The following is a 21,914-nucleotide window of genomic DNA, read 5'->3' as shown; positions in this document are numbered from 1 at the left end:
ACATGCATTTTTCATATAAATAGTACTTTCTAACATTAACTTTTGAATGTAATTATGAAATTATCAACTTACGACGTTGCCTCTGTGACGTTTACAGTGATACAATCATGCGGTTGAACACAGAAATGTAGCTATGCAAATTCGGTTAGCCTCCTCAGACTACTAAACCAAAACAAACCTATGACCCGGGAACATTAGGGTGAAAGCTGCCCTTCAAAATAAGAGCTCTTTCAAAGCAAAAGTCCATTCAGATTTATGCGTGAAAGGCAACACACTCCCCGTCTGACCTCTGTGAGGTCATTTATTGACCCCGATGGACTACATGAGTCTCTGAACATCAGTCTTTAGTAAGAAGTAAGACAACTTCTGAGACTGGTCTGAAGAAAGTTTTTGAATGTCCCTGATTTGTGGTCCTCAATTCCACCTTCCTCACCCCTCCGTCTTCTCCAGGGAAGGCCTCTGTGATGGTAGCCATGGGCCAGTTGTTGCGGGTAGCTTGACTGTCTTTGAGAAGGACAACGTCTCCTATTTGCAGGTTTTGGTCCATTTCTTGCGGCATTGCAAGGTTGGCAAGTACTCTTGACTCCAACGACTCCAGAATCTGTTGGCAAGAGCCTGTACTTGTCTCCACTGTTTGGTGAAGAGATCTTTATCTGTAAAGTCTCCTGGTGGATGTGGGACTCCAGTTTTTTGAGTTAGGAGCATTGATGGCGACAGAATGAATGGATCGTCAGGATCATTAGAAACTGGGATTAGTGGCCTTGCATTTACAATAGCTGTCACTCCTGCCATTAGTGTACACAAAACCTCATGGGTTAGGCGATTGTGCTGTTCGAAAAGCATTGAGTCCAGGATTCTTCGGGCCACCCCAATCAGACGTTCCCAAGAGTGGGGGGTTGAATTCCCATGAGCACCCTTGTTGGTTTAGGTACCTCTGCACCATGGCGTCTGGTTGGTTTTGGCTCATTCCAAGTTCCTTACATGCTCCTATGAAATGTGTGCCGCAGTCGGATATTAGCTGTTTGGCAGGTCCTCTTATGGCAAAGAAACGCCTCAAAGCGTTAATACAGCTTGAAGTGTCCATTGACTCAATGACCTCATTGTGGACGGCTCTGGAGCTCATACAGCAGAACATCATAGCCCACCATTTGCTCTCTGCTTGTCCTCCTCTTGTTCGTCTGGCAGTAATACACCAGGGTCCAAAGACATCCAATCCCACATATGTAAATGGAGGGCAGGTTTGAAGGCGTTCTGGAGGCAAATTTGCCATGCGTTGCTCTTGCATTTTGCCTCTGAGTTTGCGACAAGTTATACATTTGTGTAAGACTGAATTGATGAGCCTCTTCCCCCCCAAGAGCCATAGACCTGCTGCTCCGACGGCTCCTTCTGTCAGGTGACGGCCTTGGTGTTTGACTTGGGCGTGATTGACTTGGTTTGACTTGGTGTCTGACAAGCAACAAGGCGATGTGGATATCCTTTGGGAGGATTATGGGGTTCTTCTCTCCAGCGCCCAGGTTAGCGTTCTTTAGTCGTCCTCCAACACAAATGAGATTGTTCTCCAAGGTTGGACTGAGGCGACGAAGTCTGCTGTTTATCGGGACTGGCTTATTCGTGATCAAAGCCTCAAATTCCTTTGAAAATGCTCTCCTCTGAACAGCTGCAATAATGACTTCCTTTGCTAGGGATAGTTCATCTGGGGTTCGAGACAGATCACACCTGTAACACCCTTTACACTTGTCCATGTCTTTAGAGAGCTTAAAGGACCTCACAATGTGAATTAAGAGTGCTATAGCTCGGACAAGAGAGTTGAATCTGGAGAACCTTAGAAAGCGTTCTGTGCTGAGGCTTTTCTCTTGCTTTGTGGCATAGCTCCTCACTTGGGGACGGATATCCACGTCCAATTCTGGTTTGATCAGGTTGAAGGACTGAACCAGATCTGGTTTGTTGGGAGAGTCAAGCAAGAAGTTAGGGCCTTGTAACCATGCAGTCTGTGCCAAGAGTGAGGCAGGAATAGACCTTGATGCATGGTCTGCAGGATTAACCTCTGTGCGCACATAGTACCATTACTCAGGTTTTGTGGTTTGGCGAATGCGCTGAACTCTATTATGGACGTAGGCATAGAATCGTCTGGATTCATTAGACCTCTTTGTACATTAGTTTCAAGAAGATGCTAGCTTGTTGTTATGTTCGGTGTGACTGAAAACTATTTGGCCCAATGTTTCTTCCACAGACTTGCTAGTCTCTGAAATCCTGTCTCTCATCTCTTTTTCTTGGTGAACCTTTTCTTTGATGTGCAAGAAGTTTGTACAGGGTTCGAGTAGGGAGGGCCGGCCGTTGTCAAGCACGGTTGTCTTAAAGGTGTTGACTGTTGGTATATGCGCTTTCCCCAAGCAGACTTCTCCAACCAGCACCCATCCTAGGTCCAAGCGTTGGGCAAAGGGGGCATTGTGGGGGCCATTGACTTGTTCCCTAACTTTGTGCACTCTTATTATGTCTCTACCAAGTAACAGGAGGATCTCAGCAGTTGGGTCGACCTCTGGGATGTGCTCTGCTACCTTGACAAGATGTGGATGATGACGAGCTGCATTTGGGGTTAGGATTTCAGAGCGGTTGTCAAGTATGTCGTTGCACTCGATGACTGGTGGGAATGGGATCGTGGCCTTTCCGTCGAGTGACTCGACCAGGATGTCTTCAGCCCTGCGCCCAGATGTTTCCACTACACCAGAGCATGTCTTCAGATAGTAAGAGTATGGTTTGCACTCAATGTTAAACAAAAAGGCTGGACCTTGCTAGCGACCGGTTTCTTTGGTCATCTAGGATGACGTAGGCCTTGATAGCTTTGTCTGGTTGACCTTTAGGATATAGCTTCACAAGACACATCTTGGAACCAGCCAACGTTTCCTGTACCACTGACCTCTGTGCAGTTTGAGTTAACAACAGCTTTAATTTTGCTGCTCTCTTCCTCCTCCCCGCCGTTGTGTGGTGGAGTTGAAGGGGACTTGACTTGAGGTGCAGGTCCAGATCCAGGTGCAGGTGCATGGCAGAGTCGTGATAGGGGCTATCACACTCCAAACACTTAACTGCATTCGGACAGTCCTTAGCAAGGTGAGTAGTTGAGCCACAGCACTTAAAGTAGATTCCTTTTTCTTTGAGAAAGGCCTTTCTTTCCAGCTTCATAGCTCTGAAGGCTTTTCAGCGTTTAAGAGGATGTGGCTTGCCATGTATTGGATGCTTTTGTTCAGGTCGCTGACTCCTTTGTTTATACTTAGGCTTGTTGGGGCGATGTCCGTCTTGTGGACTGAAATTGGGTACTTTGTGCCTTTAAAGAAGGTCTTTTCAGACTTTGCAGGCGAGCCACTAGTACTTGCGCTGATGTATGACGACTGCCAAGCACGAAAATGTTCAGGCTAATCGTCAAACTGATATAAACTTGAACTCACCAGGTCCCGTCGAGCCAAATAATGCCCCAGGTGTTCGGCCGTGGGTCCAGTGTGGGGAGCTGTCGTGCCCTCTGGGGATAGAAAGGCTGTGCTGACCTGTTCGAGTCGGTGTGGCTCACCTTTGAGCCTCTCTGTTGGTCAGATTCTCCATGCGGAGCCTGGTTTTCTATCTTAACCCCTGGTGGGACATATAGATCAGGAGGCTGACATGTTGATTGGATAGCTTTAATGGCTGGCTGAGCTGGGGGGTCGGTAGAAGGATGGCCTTTATATGAGGGCGGGTCGAAGTGAGACGTAATGTATTCTTCTGTCCGTACCATTTTATCCTCTTCTGATGGGCCTACATCATCTACCAGCATATACTTTTCCATACCGTCTGCTGCTTCCCACACAGCTGCTTCAGCCTCAGCTAGGAATCTCTGATCGGTCATCAGGTAAGTTGTTGCATTCCAATAAGGTGGGGAGTGCTACTCTAGTCTTCCCATCTATTTACTCTACGATGATCTGGCTTGCCCTTCTCCCTGCTGTCTCGACAATGCCTGTGCATGCCCGTAATGTATATGGAGCTGTACTGCCGTTTATGTTAAACAGGTCAAACAACTGTGATTTTGCCAGGGATCGGTTGCACTGGTCGTCAAGCACCACGTACACTCTGTAGGATATGTTGGGATTGTGTATCTGGTAAACATTCACCAAACATACCTTAGAGCAGGATCTCGGCTTGGGAGCACCACCACAGATTTCTGTGCACATAGAAGTCACGTCAGGTGATGGGTGTTCTTCAGGCTCCCCGCATTGCGCATTGTCTGCAGCAGGCGTACCAAGAGGCCATGGAGCCCGACCAGGATGCATCGCTGAGGTATGCTTGTCACTTTCACACTCACTGCATTTTATTCTTACCTTGCAGTCTTTAGCAATAGGTTTCGTGGATCCACAACCCTCTGAACCCGCGGCATTTTGACAGTGGGTGAGGTTTATTATGTACCGGACATTGCTTGTCTGGTTCATCGTCCTTCGAGCCTGAGCTAGACTGTGAACCGGATATTGCAGCAGTGATCTCAGTCTTTTAAACCAACAGAGCTGATCTTGGTAAGTACTTAGGTGCCTTTTCTGCTCTCATTTTGGTTGGAGCAGTGGTGAGATTGAATGTGAAACTGGGGTCATTTCTGATCTTTGCCTGTGCACTTACAAATCTGACGAAAAAGCTGAATGGTGGGAAGGAGACGTTATGATCATCCTTGTATTTTGAGCATCGTGTGATCCAGCGTTCCCGAAGGCTGAAGGGGAGATTTTCCACCACTTGATTAACTCCTCTTGCGGTGTCCAGGTATGCCAAACCAGGTAAGTATCCTCCTGATTTAGCAGCATCTATTTCTAGCAACAAGTCACCTTATTCTCTGAGCTGGTGTGGGTCTTTGTTTGAGATGCACGTGAAGTTTTCAAGCCGCCTCATTAAAGCGTTTTCAATCATCTCAGGGCTTCCGTAAGACTCCTCCAAGCGTTGCCATATCATGCTGACAGCTGCTGTTGGATTATGAACTTGTGCTGGAATGGATGCGCAGGAGAGAGGTGAAGTTACATAGCGTCTGTTAGGAGTGGGCTTCTTTCCATTTGCACACTCCTGAGGCCCTAACATTGCATAAGCTGCACTGCTGGTAGGGGGTGGTTGGTTTGAAACCCATTGTTCATTGTAATGAGAAGTCAGCTGCTGTGTGATTTCACTTGGAAAATGGTGTTTGGAATCATCTTGACGCTGTCTCTGAGTATTGTGCTCAAATGCCTGTTGTTCTATGTACTCAGCTGTGTGTTTTGCTGGATCTTCCTGCGTTAAATCCTGCAGCTCTTCAAGATGACCCTCCTCCATGTCTGCCGCTGCTTCAAATATTGCTGCCGCTGTAGATGCTGCTACGGCTTCCTTTTCCTGCTTTAATACATGGAGGTTGGCTTCTACCTCCGCTTTCTTCTTCATCATGGCTGCTTCCTTTTGGGAAGGACACCTTTACTTTGGCTGCTTCAGCCTTAGCTCTAGCCATTGTGGCAGCAATGCTAGCTGAGGACCTGCTCAAAGCTGTATAAGACTTGCTACTTACGGCTCGTTACGGCTTAAAGGAGAGTTAAAGGAAGCATTAATGCTCCTTTCCTAAGCATTTTTAGAATTCGAACCACCTTTCCTTCAAGCAGTTCCGGGTCATCTCCACAGGAAAGAAAATTTCCTATGCAAAATATAGAATTCGTAGAGGCCCTTCAATTCTTCTAGATTAGCAGACATAAGACATGTATAACTTGGACGGACACGCTATTAGTGCTTCATTTTGCTTCTTCATCGCCCCCCAGCCCTGCTGCCTATTTCCCATCAAACCATGCAATCAGATGTTCTTGTGTGCATAAATTGTTAAAAAAGATTTTTTGAAGTGAATGTGAAATGAAGAGATTTTTTTCTTGCATTTGGACGATGTATTCTTCAAGGCACATAGTAGGCCTGTCAATTACGGTATGAACTTTAATTCACTTTAATTCGATATTTTTTCTATGAGGCTTGTCAAGTTTTGATATTGTGCTCCAGACAGAATGGCTCTAGTGTAGCAGAGGCTGACAGTATTCAGTAGGATTATTTTTATTTTTTCCAATCTGCATAGATGTCCAATTGCTTATGGGAATGTGTGACGCACAGAAACACACTCTTTAGTTTTATATTTAACTATACCATACAATTTGGTTGATTCTTTTAAGAGACATTTATTATAATCTGTTTCAGAAAACAAATAATGCTAATTTTATCCACAATGATGATTTCAGTTTGATGTTCCATGTTCCCCCTTTTCAGATTTAATTCAAATTATTCTTGTTTATATGTAAGACACAGTGTTGCCAATATGGCGACTTTGTCGTTAGATTTAGCGACGAGATTTATCTCCAGCGACTGACCGGCGGCAAATCTGGTGACCTTTTCGTGCATCTGGCGATTTTTTTCGTGTTATTCCTCGTCTCTGCACTGCACAGGTCTCTCCCTCCTCTCCAGCCCCGCCCCTTCCCAATCCCAATCCCTTGCGCCTGCTGATTTCATGTCACGAATGACGTCATCACGCAAACCAGCGAGTTCTAGCTACTTTTCAAAGAACACTGAAAAATAAAAAATGGCAACACTGATAAGACAATGTGTAAACCAGACAATGACATCACACTTCACCTAGCTTCCAGCCGAAGGCCTGCCCTGGTCTCCAATGTACCCCCACCAGTGTGTGATCCAGTACATGTCTACTTACGCTCCTCATTTCCCCTTCAAGGCCGTATTCTGCGACAACCACGAGCACTGCTGCCCGCAGGGCTACACCTGCAACATGCACAGTGGGACCTGCGAGAAGCAGCTGCGCCACCAAACCCCCCGCAGCCGCCCTCAGAGCAAGGTGGTACGGTCCATGCTGAGGCCGTCCGCTGTGGAGGAGGATGTTCGATGTGACGATGTGGGGGAGTTCCGCTGCTCCAAGCAGGAGACCTGCTGCCGCGCTTCGCCCACAGTGTGGGCGTGCTGCCCCTCGGCCCAGGTAGCGCCTCGCCTCTGTTAGCCTTAGTGGACTGACGTTAGCATCTGTTAGCTTGTATTGGCATCTGTTTGCTTCCAATAGCTTTTCCTTATTGATGTTTGATGTCGTTATCATCTGTTAGCCTCTCTTAGTGTCTGTTGGTATGTTGGCATCTTTAAGCATTCTACATGATCTCTTCTTGTTGGTTATCCTGGATTCTCCTAGCATCTGTCAGAGCTTCTATTAGTCTCAGCTAGCTTCTCTTGGCAGCTGTCAACTTCTCTTAATGTCTGTTGGTATCTTTTGGAACAACGCTTAACATAAGCACTTGATAAGTTAAGTTTGCGGAAAAGGGTTTATTCAAATGTTTATCTCAAGGGTTGGATAAAGAGAAAGAGACTAAATATTTTTTATATCCCTATATCGTACTGTGACAATATATCATCAAGATTCTTAGAAGCCTTGGTCCTAAATGTAATTGTTCCCCACAAAAAGATCCCTTCATTGATTTTTAAATGGATGGTATGTAGCTCTTATATGCAAGGATCTAAGATTATGATCTAATGTGGCATGCCCCTATAAAACACAAAATCCTTCCACAAAACCTATCGAGAGTAAATCGTTCACTACAGCCATGTTATGTATCGGGGACACGAGTAGGTTATTGGGGTAGGTTATAAACGTTTTCGTTTTTTTTTAACTCGGCCAAGCCGAGTTCAACGTAATTTATTACGTCATTTTGCGCCGTGATGGATTTTCCGCCATCTTGGTTAATGTCAAAAACCTTCAAAATGCATCTCCTATCACAAATGTTCTCCAATCATCTCGAAATTTGCCACACGTGATCTTCAGGCCATGCTTGATAAAAATCATCGAATAGATTTTTCAAATTCAGAACCGTTTATCTCAGCAGATATCTCAGCAGCCCTTTGACATATCATAACCAACCTTGGTACATAGACCCATGACATCATCGTGGGGACACCCAATGAATCTGGTGACCTTTGACCTCTAGGGGGCGCTGTTAATAATGTAGATGTGTTTTAACTCCTCTCTCTTCACATGAATATATTTCAAACTTATTTTCAATGTCTTGTGATACTATCAGACCTCCCCATATAGCTAGTATATTATTTCTTGCAGAAATATCTGCGACAGCCAATCATATTCGACCGCGAAGCTGCCAAATAGGAAGTAAGCCAATTTCTCAGCAACCCTTTGACATATCATAACCAAACTTGATACATAAACCCATTACATTATCATGGGGACACTTAATGAATTTGGTGACCATTGACCTCTAGGGGGAGCTATAATTAATGAAGACGTGTTTTAACTCCTCTCTCTTCCCATGAGTACATTTCAAACTTATTTTCAATATCTGATGATACTGTCAGACCTCCCCATATAGCTTATAAATGATATCTTATGGCAACATCAGAACTTGGCCGCCATGTTGAAAGTTGTCAAAATAAGTTGTACATTTCCACAGGCCACAAATTATGTCCAATCTTCATGAAACTTGGCATATATAATCTTCAGACCAAGCTGAACAAATGTGTCCAACAGCTTTCTCATATTCAAAACCGTTTGGCCGTGACAGCCAATCAAACTTGACGGCAAAGCAGCCAAACAGGAAGTAAGCCTGTTCTCAGCACTTCTTTAACATGTCATAGCCAAACTTGGTGACTCATGACATCATTCTGGGGACATCCAAACTATTTGGTGACCTTTGACCTCAGGGGCACGTCAAACAGGAAGTGAGCTCATACCTCTGCAAGGCCTTCATGCATCCAAACCAAACTTGGCTCATAGTCTTATGACCCTATCCTGATGATGCCCAAATCATTTGGTGTGATTTGATTTTAGGGGTGCGTTGTTAGCAGAAAGTCTATTCCAGCCCTTAGAAAGCAACTTCAATGTATTTTCATTGTGATACCCATTTGCCAATACTTTCATTGTCAGTAAAATCTAATCATATGTATTTTTTCATGGTCATATCATATATACTGTGTTATATAAAACTGATAACATATCAATCATATTCAATCATCATGTCAACCTGACATACAGCATACAATCAGAAAACTACTTCATTTATATCAATGTCAGTTGCGCTGAACAGCGCTCATTAATGGGTAGACACTGCACTCGTGTGGCGACAAGCGGTACTTAATGTATAATAAAACATTGACTATATTTACCATTCCGCCCATTTACAATATAAACTGCAATTCCCATTGGATTAGATGCTTCACGAACCACCTCCAGAACGGATTCTTGTTTAAATTGTTGTCTCTTTTAGGGATATTGTTCCGAATAGCTATGTATTTGTGACATTTGTTCTGTCAGGCAGACTGTATTGCGCTCTTACCTCTAGGTGGGGTCATTTGGTAAACATTGACGCGTACTCGCATAATGCTCATCCCACCGGCTGTCGGTATTACCGATTACCGAGAGGATCGTCATGTAGCCACCTAGCCGAATTCCGTCCGTCCAGCAAAATTTGTTTATCAAGTCCCATTATGCTTGACCCCCACATTGCTGCTCGCAGCTATATTTCAATTTTCAACTTTGAAATCAAAGTAATTGGTTTTTGGCTCTGCTCTGGAAATTATTCTATTAATTTATTTTTTATTTAAACTTAATTTATCTAGATGTGTCCCATTGAGACCTTTAGCCTCTTTTTCAAGGGAGCCCTGCCTGAAATAATTATCAAAACCGTGGAAGACGTGTCGGTAAAATCATATTTACTTGACTGTGACATTTTGGTGTTGTTTATGTAAGTCAGTGTTTGCAGGATGTGATGCCATAGTGTATACAGGATGTGATGTCATGGTGTATACAGGATTTTAGGCCACTGTTTACAGAATGGGATGTCATGGTGTTTACAGGATAGGATGTCACGGTGCTTACAGGATGTGATGTCACGGTGCTTACAGGATGTGATGTCTTGGGCCGTGTTCCAATCATGGACATAATAAAGGCTGGACCACGGACTGGAAAATGGCCGCCCATTCATTCCTATGCAAACTGCTCAGTGGCGCATGGTAACAAACAGGAGCGATTTGCTTCCGCGGTATGTGGCCAGGACACGTGACCTAGTCCGTGACGTACCGGATGCAGAGATCTTCTTCTTCTTCTAGTTTAGTGGCGGATCATAGTTTTTCCCCATATACCGCGACCTACTGGACTACTACACAGGAGTTTGTGACAAGGACGTTGACAAGGACAAATAAATTCAAAGAAAAAACCAAACTAACGAAACAAAATAAACAAAATAAAACAAACTAACAAAAGAAATGAATGAATAAAAATAAAAAATATATATATTTAAGGTTAAATTCTTCTAATTAAGTTAGTATCTTTTAGCTAATTTATCAGCAATTTCATTGCCATATATTCCATGGTGGGCTGGAATCCAACAGAACTGAATAACTAAACCAAGGCTTATAATATTTAATGATATTCACAGAACATCATTTTGTATTGTCTGTGTGTCCCCTAATATGACAAATGATTAGAATTACATGTTTACTGAATTCATACAAATACTGCATATGACATAAGCTAATGACTGTATGAATATGATATATTAAGCTACATTGTTCTATAAGTTAACCCCTCACTCTGTATTTACATGTATAGTAATCGGTGTTTTGTAATCTTTAGGGCCAGAAGTGTGGATTATCGGGGACAGCTACGTCCGCCGTGGAGAGGAGAGAGACAAGGAAACCTGTGGCCCCCACCTTGGCCTAGAGGCCAGGGTCAGTTGGTTTGGCTGGGGCGGGCTCAGATGGAAGACCCTCATCCCTTTCTTCCTGCAGTCCCTGAGAGGAAGAACAGCCCCGGATGTCCTGCTCATCCACTGTGGCGGCAACGACCTCGGACGCCTGGAGGGAGTTGAGGTTGTTGCCGCAATGAAGCAGGACCTGCAGTACCTCCACCGGCAGTTCCCAGCAATGCAGATCGTCTACTCTACCATCAACGAGAGACGCCGGTGGAGGGCTGACCATCCGGGGAAGCTAAATCACGCTAGGAAATGGGTGAACAGTGTGATGAACGCATTTGTTAGTGTAGAGCTAGGAGGCAACAGCGTAGAGCATCCTGGAATAAGGTTTAACTGCTGTGGTTTATACCTAAAAGACAAGGTTCATTTCACCAATAGGGGAAATGACATTTTTTTAAAAAGCATTTCACAGTCTCTTGAAGCGATAATCCAGAGTGGGTGAAACTGACACTTTTAGGGCCAATGCCTTCAGCCTTCTCCACTCTGAATTGTAATTTCAACAGTTTTCAATACTGTAAGATATAATCCAGGTCCTTAATCTTTATTCGATGATGCTCTTCTCTGCGTATTTGATAAATCAGTAATTATAACCTTTTTGGTAATCATTTGCGTTTATCACACTGTTCATTCATTTCACTGTTCTTCCTCTCATTCCTTTCCTTACTTCTTAGGCTACCTGTCTTTGTTTCCCCTTCCACTCTTCTGCCCCAGCCAAACAGCCCAAAAAATGTGTTTTGTTCAAATTTGGGGTGGGGGGTCTTTTAATAAAAGCTTTTTTTATTGTAACACTTGGTTCAAATCCTATTTCTTACACATGCGGCCATTTTGACACCATTCTATGATAGCTGATAACCAAGGTACACACTGTAATACTATAATCAAGAGGACATAGAGGCAGTTCAAATAAAAAGAGATAGAACTTTATTGATCTGGAAACTTCATAAATATGTAAGATTGCTCCATATAATACCATAGTAACATAGTAAACGTATGTAGGCCTAAAAAATTCAGTTCAATGTTATTGCTTAAACAGATTCCTTCCAACTAACTATTTTACGAAGAATGCAATCAATAATAATATATTATTATATTATTATTATAATATAATATATAAAAGTAAATGTTTACATATCGACCAGCAACGAAGTTGGAGTAGCCTACCCAAATATTGAATTGTAATACACCAACATTGTCAACTGTCATACATAGCTAACCATAACCCTGTCATACATAGCTAAACAAGCAAATGAAAGAAATACCTACCAACGCAACTGAAATGTTAATATCAGACAATTTACAATATTATGAAAATTACGTAGGTCTCCCATAATCATTCAGGTAATCAATACGTGCGTGCCTGTTCCAGCTATTTCAATGATATGTGTGTTATATATCCGTGTACAACGCCATTCATGTCAAGTAAAGGACAAATCTCAGACTTTGGAAGTTAATGGAGTTAATGGAAGTTAATTCGGAATTTAATTTAATTCGGAAGTTAATGGAGCCGTGCACTTCAAAATATGTCCATAGCATGGAGCCGTTTGTTTCAGTACGGCTCCTTTCAGCTGCGTACCCAACGTAAACTGCTAATAAAACGCTTGAGGAGGCGTTTTGAAAAGAAATAACTTACATTTTTTTAGAACAGGGTAGAAATATAATTATGAGCCTTTGATTGATATCCAGACATTTCTTGCGGAGACACAATCCTGTTCCCCACTTGTATTGGAGTGGACGGCGATATCTACTTCTGGGCCGCATGAAATGACGGACCCCCGTCCACTCCCAGCTAAAACAGCTGCAATAACAGGCTTGAGCCGTTTCTCAATTCGCGTACTTGTGCGTGCTCGTGTGCTCGTGGACTCGTGAAACGTCATCAGTCGTTGCCCGAGCACTGTTCCAATTCGAAGCACGCATCAAGCGAGTACTGTCAGAGGCTGTTTCCCAATGTCAAGGAAGCATGCTCAACGGCCGCCCTTTTAAGGACGCTACGTCATCGAACGCCGACAAGCACTGTTCCAATGTTGAGGACACTTGAAATACGCCCCCTTTTCGGGTCCTTCGTTTTTGAGAATTCCGAGATTTTTCAAGGATGCATCGCTGCATCCTAGACGAGCCAAAACTACCCACAATCCTCTGCGTTCACTGGGCGGGTTCTTGAAAATGGCAGAGAAGTACACGTTCAAACGAAGTGAAGTTATATTAGTTTTCAGAAATATTTTGTGCCGTATTGCTTTTTATAGATTCATCATGTTAATGCAAATAATCAAGCCTAAAGGCCTGTGCCACTTTTCAAACGTTTTTGCAACTGAATGATACGTTGCTATATTTTGCATGGACGTAGCTGGTGTTAAACACCACTGTCACCAATGTCAATTTACTCGCTCACAAGATTACATTATTTATGTATACCTATTTATGTTTTACGTTTTTTTTAGGGTCAGCCCAGCAAACGGAGGCTTTTGTGCGCCTTAGGGTGGCGCACAAACATTTGTTTGCCGGTGGAAGGGATAGTGCCACTATATCCAAGGTTGTAAAATTAATGCACAACCGATCATTGCAATGTTTGTAATTTTTAATGAACCTATATAATTGTATTTTATATGATATACTTATGTGTTCAAAGCACTGGTAGATTGTAGGCATATATGAATGAATGAATCAGATCATATATCCAAATAAATACACGTTTATCATCTCTTTCTTTGTCTTTTTCCCCCCTGCATAATAGTAATCAACCGTACTGTAAATGTGATGCATGAATTAAGTTCTCAGACAATTTCACTTAGTTTTATAAAAATTGAATGGATTTTCCTTTTAATAAAGACAATTCGATCAACCACAACAAAGCTTTTGTGACTTCCCCAAAGAGGCTCCATGCGAAGGAGACATGACCGCATTCATAACAGACAAAAGTCAAATAAATATCGATCAGCTTGATTGCTGCCATGTTTTATTTATAAGCGCACATGTGTTTACAAGCGGACACGCAGTATTAAAAAGCGGAAGCGGAAGCGCTTCCACACTACCAAGTCGTTCCCAAAGTCAGACGTTACAAACGCTAGGAAGCACTCGAGCTAGCACTCTAGTCTCATCTCCATAGGACGCGACTAGCAAGGACGCGTCCTAGCAAGGCTGCAGCCTTCACTTTGGGAAACAGCCCGTGCCCGTCTACGAAGAGCCTGGGCACTCCCTATACGCCCCATTGTACCGATTTTGGTTGTAGTTCCACGAGACATCCACTGGGGGTGATCGCGGGCGAGTCCAGATTGAATGGGAGTCTATGGGGCTAAACGGCTAATTATGCCTCTTTCACCTGCTTGTCGTTGAAATATCGCAAATTTTATTGTAGATTCCGCAAGTTCAATATAGATTATGGTTCAAAAGTCAAATGAGTGAGTACTTATGTCCTTTCGATTTCTTACAGTTTGGGCCGTTGTTGGCCATAAACGCTAGCATTCTGCTAATGAATGCTGATTGGTCAGGGACGGACTTGCGACTGATTACGACCAGAGACCCCTCTTACGGCATCTGAAGCTGAAGAGCAATCAGAAACGTGTTAACTCAATTTTTAAGTACTGTATTTATATTTTCCTGCAGGTCCTTTTATTTTTTAGATAGTATGTATGGTGAAAGTACATGGGCATAAATGGAATTTCTTCCATTTCTTGTGTTCAATGTTCAATGTGTTATATACATGGTAGGTACGTTATGACCACCTTAAATAATAGTCAATATCCCGCTCAATATAATTTAATCTGTCAGTCTATTTTTCGAAAATAAAGATAGTTTAAAAAAGAAATGCCTCGTAAATGTGCAATGATAATCTGCACTTACAGTGGAAACGGATTGTCCGTCTTTTCGTTTACCAAGGACAGAAAAAGGTAACGTTCTTGCTTGCTCCTGTATGAATGGTCCTAGGCTACCTGAGGCTTCACCTAGTAAGGAAAGTTGCGCTGGAGCCCGGGTAATATCGCACATGGCTTATTCAAGTTGCGCGCTAGACATTCTCTAAAGTGTCGAGACTCAAGCACTTAACTTACCTTAACCGATTGTTCCATACAAATGGTTAGTTAACGATTTAACAACTTCAACATCTGCTATTACAGTCGTTATTTTTTTGTAGGACTTAGGCTAATGACCTTGCACAGAGGGAAAACCATCTACACCACTTGTCATTGATTTCTATGCATTCACTGATCCTTACAGATGGGTTTGTTTTAAGCCATTGAATATACCGTAATTGCTCTGCCATGCAACACATTATAAGCTACACATGTTTGTTAAATGAGAAATATGGTCTGGGTCACATTGAAACAGTAACAGTTGTATAACAGTAATTATACAAACATTATACCAACATTGCAACAGGCAAGTTTATTCAAAAATCACACTAACAAGAACACAATAAGAACAGTAACTAATAAAAAAAAAAGATGATTTAACAACACTGAACATACTGAACAGAGGCAGGGGAAAAGGACAGAGGAAGAAGACTTGTCCGTTGTCACAGCATCAAGGTCCGACTGTAGAGATCAAGAAAGTAAGAGGCATGAGGAGAACAACAGAATACTGCTCTCTAGCAGATTGTTTACTGATGTAAACTAAATTGATGCAGTCTTAAAATTATGATTCTAATCCAGGTTTCTATTTTTGGAGAAAGAAATGGCTCATAATCGTTACTAAAAAAAAAAGCTTTATCATCGGCACTAGTGAGGATTAGAAAAAACACTCTCTGTAAGTAACATACATATGTAAAACATTCGCGCATTTCTTTTTTTTTACATTAGCTCACTAAAACTCTGTAACTAGGGCAAAAAAAAAAGCCTTACCTCCAACAGCTGGTGTTATCGTTGCGGGACAAGGGAAGTGCTTTAGAAACTGCCGTAAAGCAGTACCTCTGACAGTATTACAGTGTGTGACGTCATCGCATGTTTTTAACGCCTTTTTAGAACAGATACGTGACCTTAAAAAATGCAATATTCAGCTGAGTTTATTATCTTAGCCCCACCCTTTGATAGCAACTTTAAAATTACTTGACAAAAAATTACATCGTGAGAAAAGTGGATTCTGAGGATAAAACCCCGTTGGCTCCCATTCATTCTGGACTCGCCTACGAGCGCCCCGCGTGGTCAAAGATTATTACGGCAACCAGTCCAGAAACCCGGAAATAACCCGCGAGTGCCAGTTCTCCTCATATTAGACATTCTCTGGTACTGTCGTAAAACCCGGAAGTGTTCTGGATGCGTGCTCGATATCGTCGTTTCACCGAGCATGCATCGGAGGTGGCTCGTGTGTGCTTGCTCCCGCTATAAATCCCAGGATGCATTTCGCACTTGCAGCAGTACGAGGGCGGACAATATGGAGAAGACGCACAAGTTACAACTGTAGCTTAAGTTACTCTTAACTTATATATATATTTATATAATATATAATAATAATATAAAAATCTTCGTTCCTATCCTCACCTGGTCATGAGGGCTGGGTGATGACCGAAAGGACGAGATCGCGGGTACAAGCGGCCGAGATGAGTTTTCTCAGAAGGGTGGCTGGCGTCTCCCTTAGGGATAGGGTGAGAAGCTCAGCCATCCGTGAGGAACTCGGATTAGAGCCGCTGCTCCTTTACTTAGAAAGGAGTCAGCTGAGGTGGTTCGGGCATCTGGTAAGGATGCCCACTGGGCGCCTTCCTTGGGAGGTGTTTCAGGCACGTCCAGTGGGGAGGAGACCTCGGGGAAGACCCAGGACTAGGTGGAGAGATTATATCTCAACACTGGCCTGGGAACGCCTCGGGATCCCCCCGTCAGAGCTGGTCAATGTGGCCCGGGAAAGGGAAGTCTGGGGCCCCCTGCTTGAGCTGCTCCCCCCGCGACCCGACCCCGGATAAGCGGATGACGATGAGGATGAGGATGAGGATGAGGATAATAATAATATATGAATATATATATGTAAGGTCGTGTGTGTATAGCTTATACACATGACAGGACACTCATATCTTTTCAATTGTTATTCATTCAGAATATTTACATACTATTTGAAAATGAAAGAGGCTGGGATTTTGTTTTGTATCATTTGTTTATATTGTTCAGTAGTATATGCCTAAATGAGGCCGTAGCACAGTTAACGGACGAGCAGAGGTGGTGACGTCATCGAGTCCGCTGCTGTTCGCGTGCTCGCAAGTATGTGCTTGAAGTACAGACTTGCCAAGTACGTGCTTGCAAGTCATCGAGTCCGTAGTACGCGTGCTACGAATTGAGAAACGGCCTTGGCCTCTGAGCACGGGTGGATTGCGGAAGTATATGCCTATCCTGGGGAGATGCCCCTGACTGCAGCCCGCAGACGGAACCCACATGGAGGGGGCGGGCACTCAGTCCACATGGAGGGGGCGGGAACTACGCCCACATGGAGGGGGCGGGAACTTAGTCCACATGGAGGGGGCGGCCACTCAGTCCACATCGAGACGATTGAGCAGATTTCCGCTGCTCTTGTTAATGCAAGAGTAAACGGTAATACTATGTTAAGCTAGCGGGAGTCCATGCTGTTAATTAAATTATACAAACAGATGGTACGGGAGATGTGACTGGGTATCTTTCTTGCTGCGTACCATGGAACTATTATAAAGTTAAGCATAGCCTAAACGACTTGCAAATACATTTTCTCTTGTTTATTTATTTTTTGCTGAGATGTTCCACTGGATCTATTTAGGTTCCACTTAAGAGTTCACGTTACAACCGTTCGCCGTTGCTCCATGTTTAAATCACAGTGCCTTGTTCGTGACCAGTCTCAAATTCACTAACTGAAATAGTGCCCCCTAGTGATCTTTTATTTTTTTACTTAGTATTAATACTATTGCTGTTTTCGCTTGAATTTTTGTATTTCTCTGATTGCTTCGACAATGCAACATCAAAAGTTACTAACAGCGACTTCACACAAAGCTCTGGCTTAGGGCCCGCCACCGCCCTTGGGCCCCTGGGCATGTGCCCGGTGTGCCCGTGCGATAATCCACCCTTGCCTGTAAACAATGCAACGTGTGCGAACTCCTGTACCCGTCTGTCTGTGAGAGTTACAGGCCCAGTAAGAGCCAAAATAAGATTTGGGGAACTATGAAGACTGGGACCCAAAGGTATGACCTTAACAGATGTAATGTGAGGAATAACGAAGTGACCACATCTAAGGGCAAAAAATGTACCTCAATAGACATAATGAAAAGCTACATGTGTGAAGCACATTAAGTTACACCAATCACAGGAGCACTAACAACTGTCTTTTTATTCAACAAAACAATTAAAAAATAACAACTACAAAAAATAGATTGTAAACTATTAACATAAAAGATAAATCAATAAAGAGTAGAACAAACAAAGTCTCAACGGGGGGGGGAACACACTGACGCCTTCCTCAGTGAGGTGGATGCCACTCTCGCTTCACTCTCTGTCGCCCGACATCGCCGTCACCGCCGCCATAGCTGCCAAGCGCCGCCATTATGCTGCATCATCAGACTACATTGGAGTCGTGTGGCTCAGGCGTCACGGGGAGGGGGAGAGGTGTTTGACTCAAAAGAGGCAAACACCTTCAGGTTTCTCCTGTCCATCATCTCCACACAGAACAGTTCATATCAGTATGTAATCTGAATGAGAATTGGAATGGTTTCCAAGTTTCTTCCTCATCCCCGCCGTCATGGGATTTGCGCTGTGTTGATGCTGCCATCTGCTCCCAACCTTCCATCCCAATGACCTCTGGGAGAGAAACGCTGTCCTTGAAGGACTGTAACTGGCACCATGCTGCTGCCTGAATTGTGTCTTTCAGGACAACATCATCTTTCTTGAAGAAGAAGGAAAAATTATTCGTGTCTGTACTTGACACCCTACTCTCCCAAAACCACAAAATGATATGCAAACAAAGGCTACTACTAGGCCTACTGATGAGTTTTCAGTGATAAAAAACACTATTCAACTAGTCATCAGACTATTTTATCTGGCTATACATACAACCTCCAGCATTACACACATATTACATACCAGGTTCCCAGGTTCCAGTTCCTGGTCTTCAGTTTTGTCTGGAAATAAAACAGATTCAATCTGTTTTACAACAATCAGACAACAATCATTGTTGTCTGTAATGTTGAGGCTAAAAGGCTAATACAATGGAATAGTAAAAGTAGGCCCTAGTAGTGCAATAGATCAGCCATGGAGTAGGCTATAACTTGTACATTGATGGTGTCTCTAAAAGTCAAAGAAAATCAGTATCAACATAAAAGCAGTTTTCTACAAAAAAACATTGCAGCTTTTCGGTTTTCTATTTTTCGGCTGCTTTGTATAAGATGGCTTGTGCATATACACAATGTAATTAGACTAATATAATATTGATATTCGATTTCTGTAGACTCTTATGAACATTTCAAGACCCAACATGAAGTATCAACTCATTGCTAAGGATATCCACAACGACGATAAAGTAAGAATGCACCAAGGGTGGGGGAGGGTGAGGGGGGCTATTTTGACCTAAGACACTAGGATATATTTGATCTATATTCACTAAACATATTTATTCCACCGAATGGTTGACATTGGTTGACAATCCTGAGATTCTACGCTTTCAAACTTTCTCGCCGGCGGGATTTGACGATTAAGTAACAAGACATAATACACAATTGCATGAATGTTACTAAATATATTTAGTAATATTAATATAAATATAAGCATTTTGACATTCTCACTTACTTGCATGTTTTAGGCATCACTCGCTCGGGCGGGCACACTCTAATTTCAGGTAATTTCAGGTACATTTCAGCTAATTTCAGGTCAGAAACGGGATCAGAAATGCTGTTTGACCAGTCCTCAATGTGAACTGAGTGGCCGCCCCCTCCATGTGGACTAAGTTCCCGCCCCCTCCATGTGGGCGTAGTTCCCGCCCCCTCCATGTGGACTGAGTGCCCGCCCCCTCCATGTGGGCTCCGTCTGCGGGCTGCAGTCAGGGGTACTTGATCCTGGGGGCCTGGTTCCAATACCCGTACTTCCATGAGTATACTTAAAGGAAGTACACTATCTGCACTATCCGTACTCACTTGAGTACGCTAATTTTTCAGATGTGAGCGCTGTTCCAAATCGAGTACTCTGTGGTGCACTCACCGGAAATGACGATCACGACTGCCGCCGTGGCTCCTCCCCCGCAATAAACATCCCGTTTTGAACGGTGAACTCTTTACGCCTAGCAGCTATAAAAAGCTATAAAAACTACAAAATGACTCTATTAATGCAGGCTATGTGGAAAATGCGCCGACTTTGGCTCAGCCTGGCTCCGCCTCTTCCCCTACGTAGCTAAGATGGCTGCCGTTGAGTACGGGGAGTGTCCTTCGATCCACACTTCACGATTAGCCCGTTTTGAGTACGGCATCCGGGTCCTTGAAGTATACTTCTTTTCGCCGGATCTGAATTGGAACGTACTCCGTACTCAAATTTTGGCTAGTAAGTTCGGACAGTACAGGTAATGGAACACGGCATTGGTGCTTACAGGATGTGATGTCACGGTGCTTACAGGATGTGATGTCACGGTGCCTACAGGATGTGATGTCACGGTGCTTACAGGACGTGATGTCACGGTGCCTACAGGATGTGATGTCACGGTGCTTACAGGATGTGATGTCATGGTGCTTACAGGATGTGATGTCACGGTGCTTACAGGATGTGATGTCACTGTCTTCTCAGGCTGTTTGCTGCGCTGACTCCCTGCACTGCTGCCCTGCTGGCTCCTCCTGTGACCAGGGGGCCGGAGGCTGTGCCCCCTGGTCAGTAGGCCTGCCCAACGCTGGGACGCAGACCCCGTCCCCCTGGGACTCTAAGGCCCTGCCCGAAATAATGACCCATAATCCAGAGGAATATCATGAATGCACGTGGGTATATGCTACCTCTTTTAGTGTGACAGCGAGTGATGCTGGTTTAAAATCATAAAATCTCACATCGCTTTAACTTTTGTCATGATTCCAATGTTAATGCAAGTGTCATCTCCAGGATCAGTTTGACTAAATCTAAAGACTGGGGATGGCTTGAAGCGTTGATTGCCTCCTCCTTTTGAGCCCAGAGTTGGGTTTTCAAGTCCATGCAAGTCCATTTTGGTTACAAGAACGTAAAGAAACCCAATCTTCTATCTGGATTTGACTCCTGGTCCCCCCCCAGACTGAGTTCCCCTTTGGCTCTGAGTACCGGAGCTCATGACCCTGAGGCCCAGTGAGGCCTCAGGGTCAGGTCTGGTAGGGGTTCTGGGTTGTTGGTGTCTAGGTCTGGTAGGGGAGTGGAGTGTTGGTGTCTAGGTCTGGTAGGGGTCCTGGATTGGGGGTGTCTAGGTCTGGTAAGGGTTTAGTTCTGGTGTGTGTGTGTGTGTGTGTGTGTGTGTGTGTGTGTGTGTGTGTGTGTGTGTGTGTGTGTGTGTGTGTGTGTGTGTGTGTGTGTGTGTGTGTGTGTGTGTGTGTGTGTGGCTGGCGATATGGATGATGAGAACGAACAGGAATGCTGGGTAACCCCAAACAGGATCTGCAGCAGACACAGATTCAACCCTTGGCTCATCTTTTAGACTTTCTGGAGTTTGGTCTATCATTGATTACCTTTTTTAATATCAAGAGTGAGTTGAATTTGCCTATAAAATGTTTTTGGTGTGTTGTGAGTCTTCGATGTAAAGGAGAAATTGTTAGTTATGGGAGTTACGGGGTAATGAAGAAAGTGATCGGAGACTAACCTGCAGCATTCTTCAAGGAAAGTGGTCAAATCCGGATATCTTTTTAGGTTACTTTATTTGTTAAAGTATTTCGGTATGGTAACTGGAGCAAAAGGAGAGGAAGCGTGTCTAACACGTGTGAGAGAAATAACGTGAGCTACTTTGAGACACGGGCAAAAGCCCATGTCTCTCCGCGGGTGTACCTAAGATCTCTGGCCTCTTCACTTCGAATCACCCGCTAGAGGCCGTCAAGTGGGCGTGGCCTATGTAGTGGGCGTGGCCGGGGTGACGTAATGGCTCCGCCCCTGTCTAAAGGTGCTGCCATCTGTGGCTAAAGTAGTTATTGCAGCTTAAGTGTTCGATCCTGCTTCCTAGTGGCTATGTGAGGGTAATGCAGCTTGTGTGTTTGAATCTGCTTCCTAGAGGCTATGTGGAGGCAGCTTATGTTCTTAAAATACGTAA

General features: G+C 43.8%; 1 protein-coding gene and 2 long non-coding RNA genes across 3 annotated transcripts; 1 reads left to right on the top strand and 2 right to left on the bottom strand.

The window, feature by feature from the left end:
• Window positions 1–6,595: 6,595 nt before the first annotated feature.
• LOC130371315 (progranulin-like) lies at window positions 6,596–11,499 on the top strand. Its single transcript, XM_056577054.1, has 2 exons — window positions 6,596–6,982; window positions 10,634–11,499. The coding sequence occupies exons 1-2, from the start codon at window positions 6,662–6,664 to the stop codon at window positions 10,718–10,720; spliced, it is 408 nt and encodes a 135-aa protein (XP_056433029.1). The 5' UTR covers window positions 6,596–6,661; the 3' UTR covers window positions 10,721–11,499.
• A 3,481-nt stretch (window positions 11,500–14,980) lies between these two features.
• Window positions 14,981–15,954, bottom strand: LOC130371317 (uncharacterized). The gene is made up of 2 exons (XR_008893181.1): window positions 15,581–15,954; window positions 14,981–15,274 (listed from the first exon to the last, which is right to left on the bottom strand). It is a non-coding gene; the product is annotated as an uncharacterized LOC130371317 (long non-coding RNA).
• Window positions 15,955–18,415: 2,461 nt separating this feature from the next.
• On the bottom strand, window positions 18,416–19,601 carry LOC130371318 (uncharacterized). Its single transcript, XR_008893182.1, has 3 exons — window positions 19,466–19,601; window positions 18,764–18,801; window positions 18,416–18,566 (listed from the first exon to the last, which is right to left on the bottom strand). It is a non-coding gene; the product is annotated as an uncharacterized LOC130371318 (long non-coding RNA).
• Window positions 19,602–21,914: the final 2,313 nt, after the last annotated feature.

This window comes from Gadus chalcogrammus, chromosome 18, assembly GCF_026213295.1.
Source record: "Gadus chalcogrammus isolate NIFS_2021 chromosome 18, NIFS_Gcha_1.0, whole genome shotgun sequence".
Classification (NCBI taxonomy): Eukaryota; Metazoa; Chordata; class Actinopteri; order Gadiformes; family Gadidae; genus Gadus; species Gadus chalcogrammus.
This window is presented reverse-complemented; position numbering and strand designations above follow the sequence as displayed.

What these genes read in the sequence shown, in the direction of transcription:
- LOC130371315 (XM_056577054.1), top strand. Translation starts at nt 6,662, where the DNA reads ATGTACCCCCACCAGTGTGTGATCCAGTACATGTCTACTTACGCTCCT. An exon ending in CGTGCTGCCCCTCGGCCCAG is followed by an intron (nt 6,983 to 10,633) that starts GTAGCGCCTCGC and finishes TGTAATCTTTAG; the next exon opens with GGCCAGAAGTGTGGATTATC.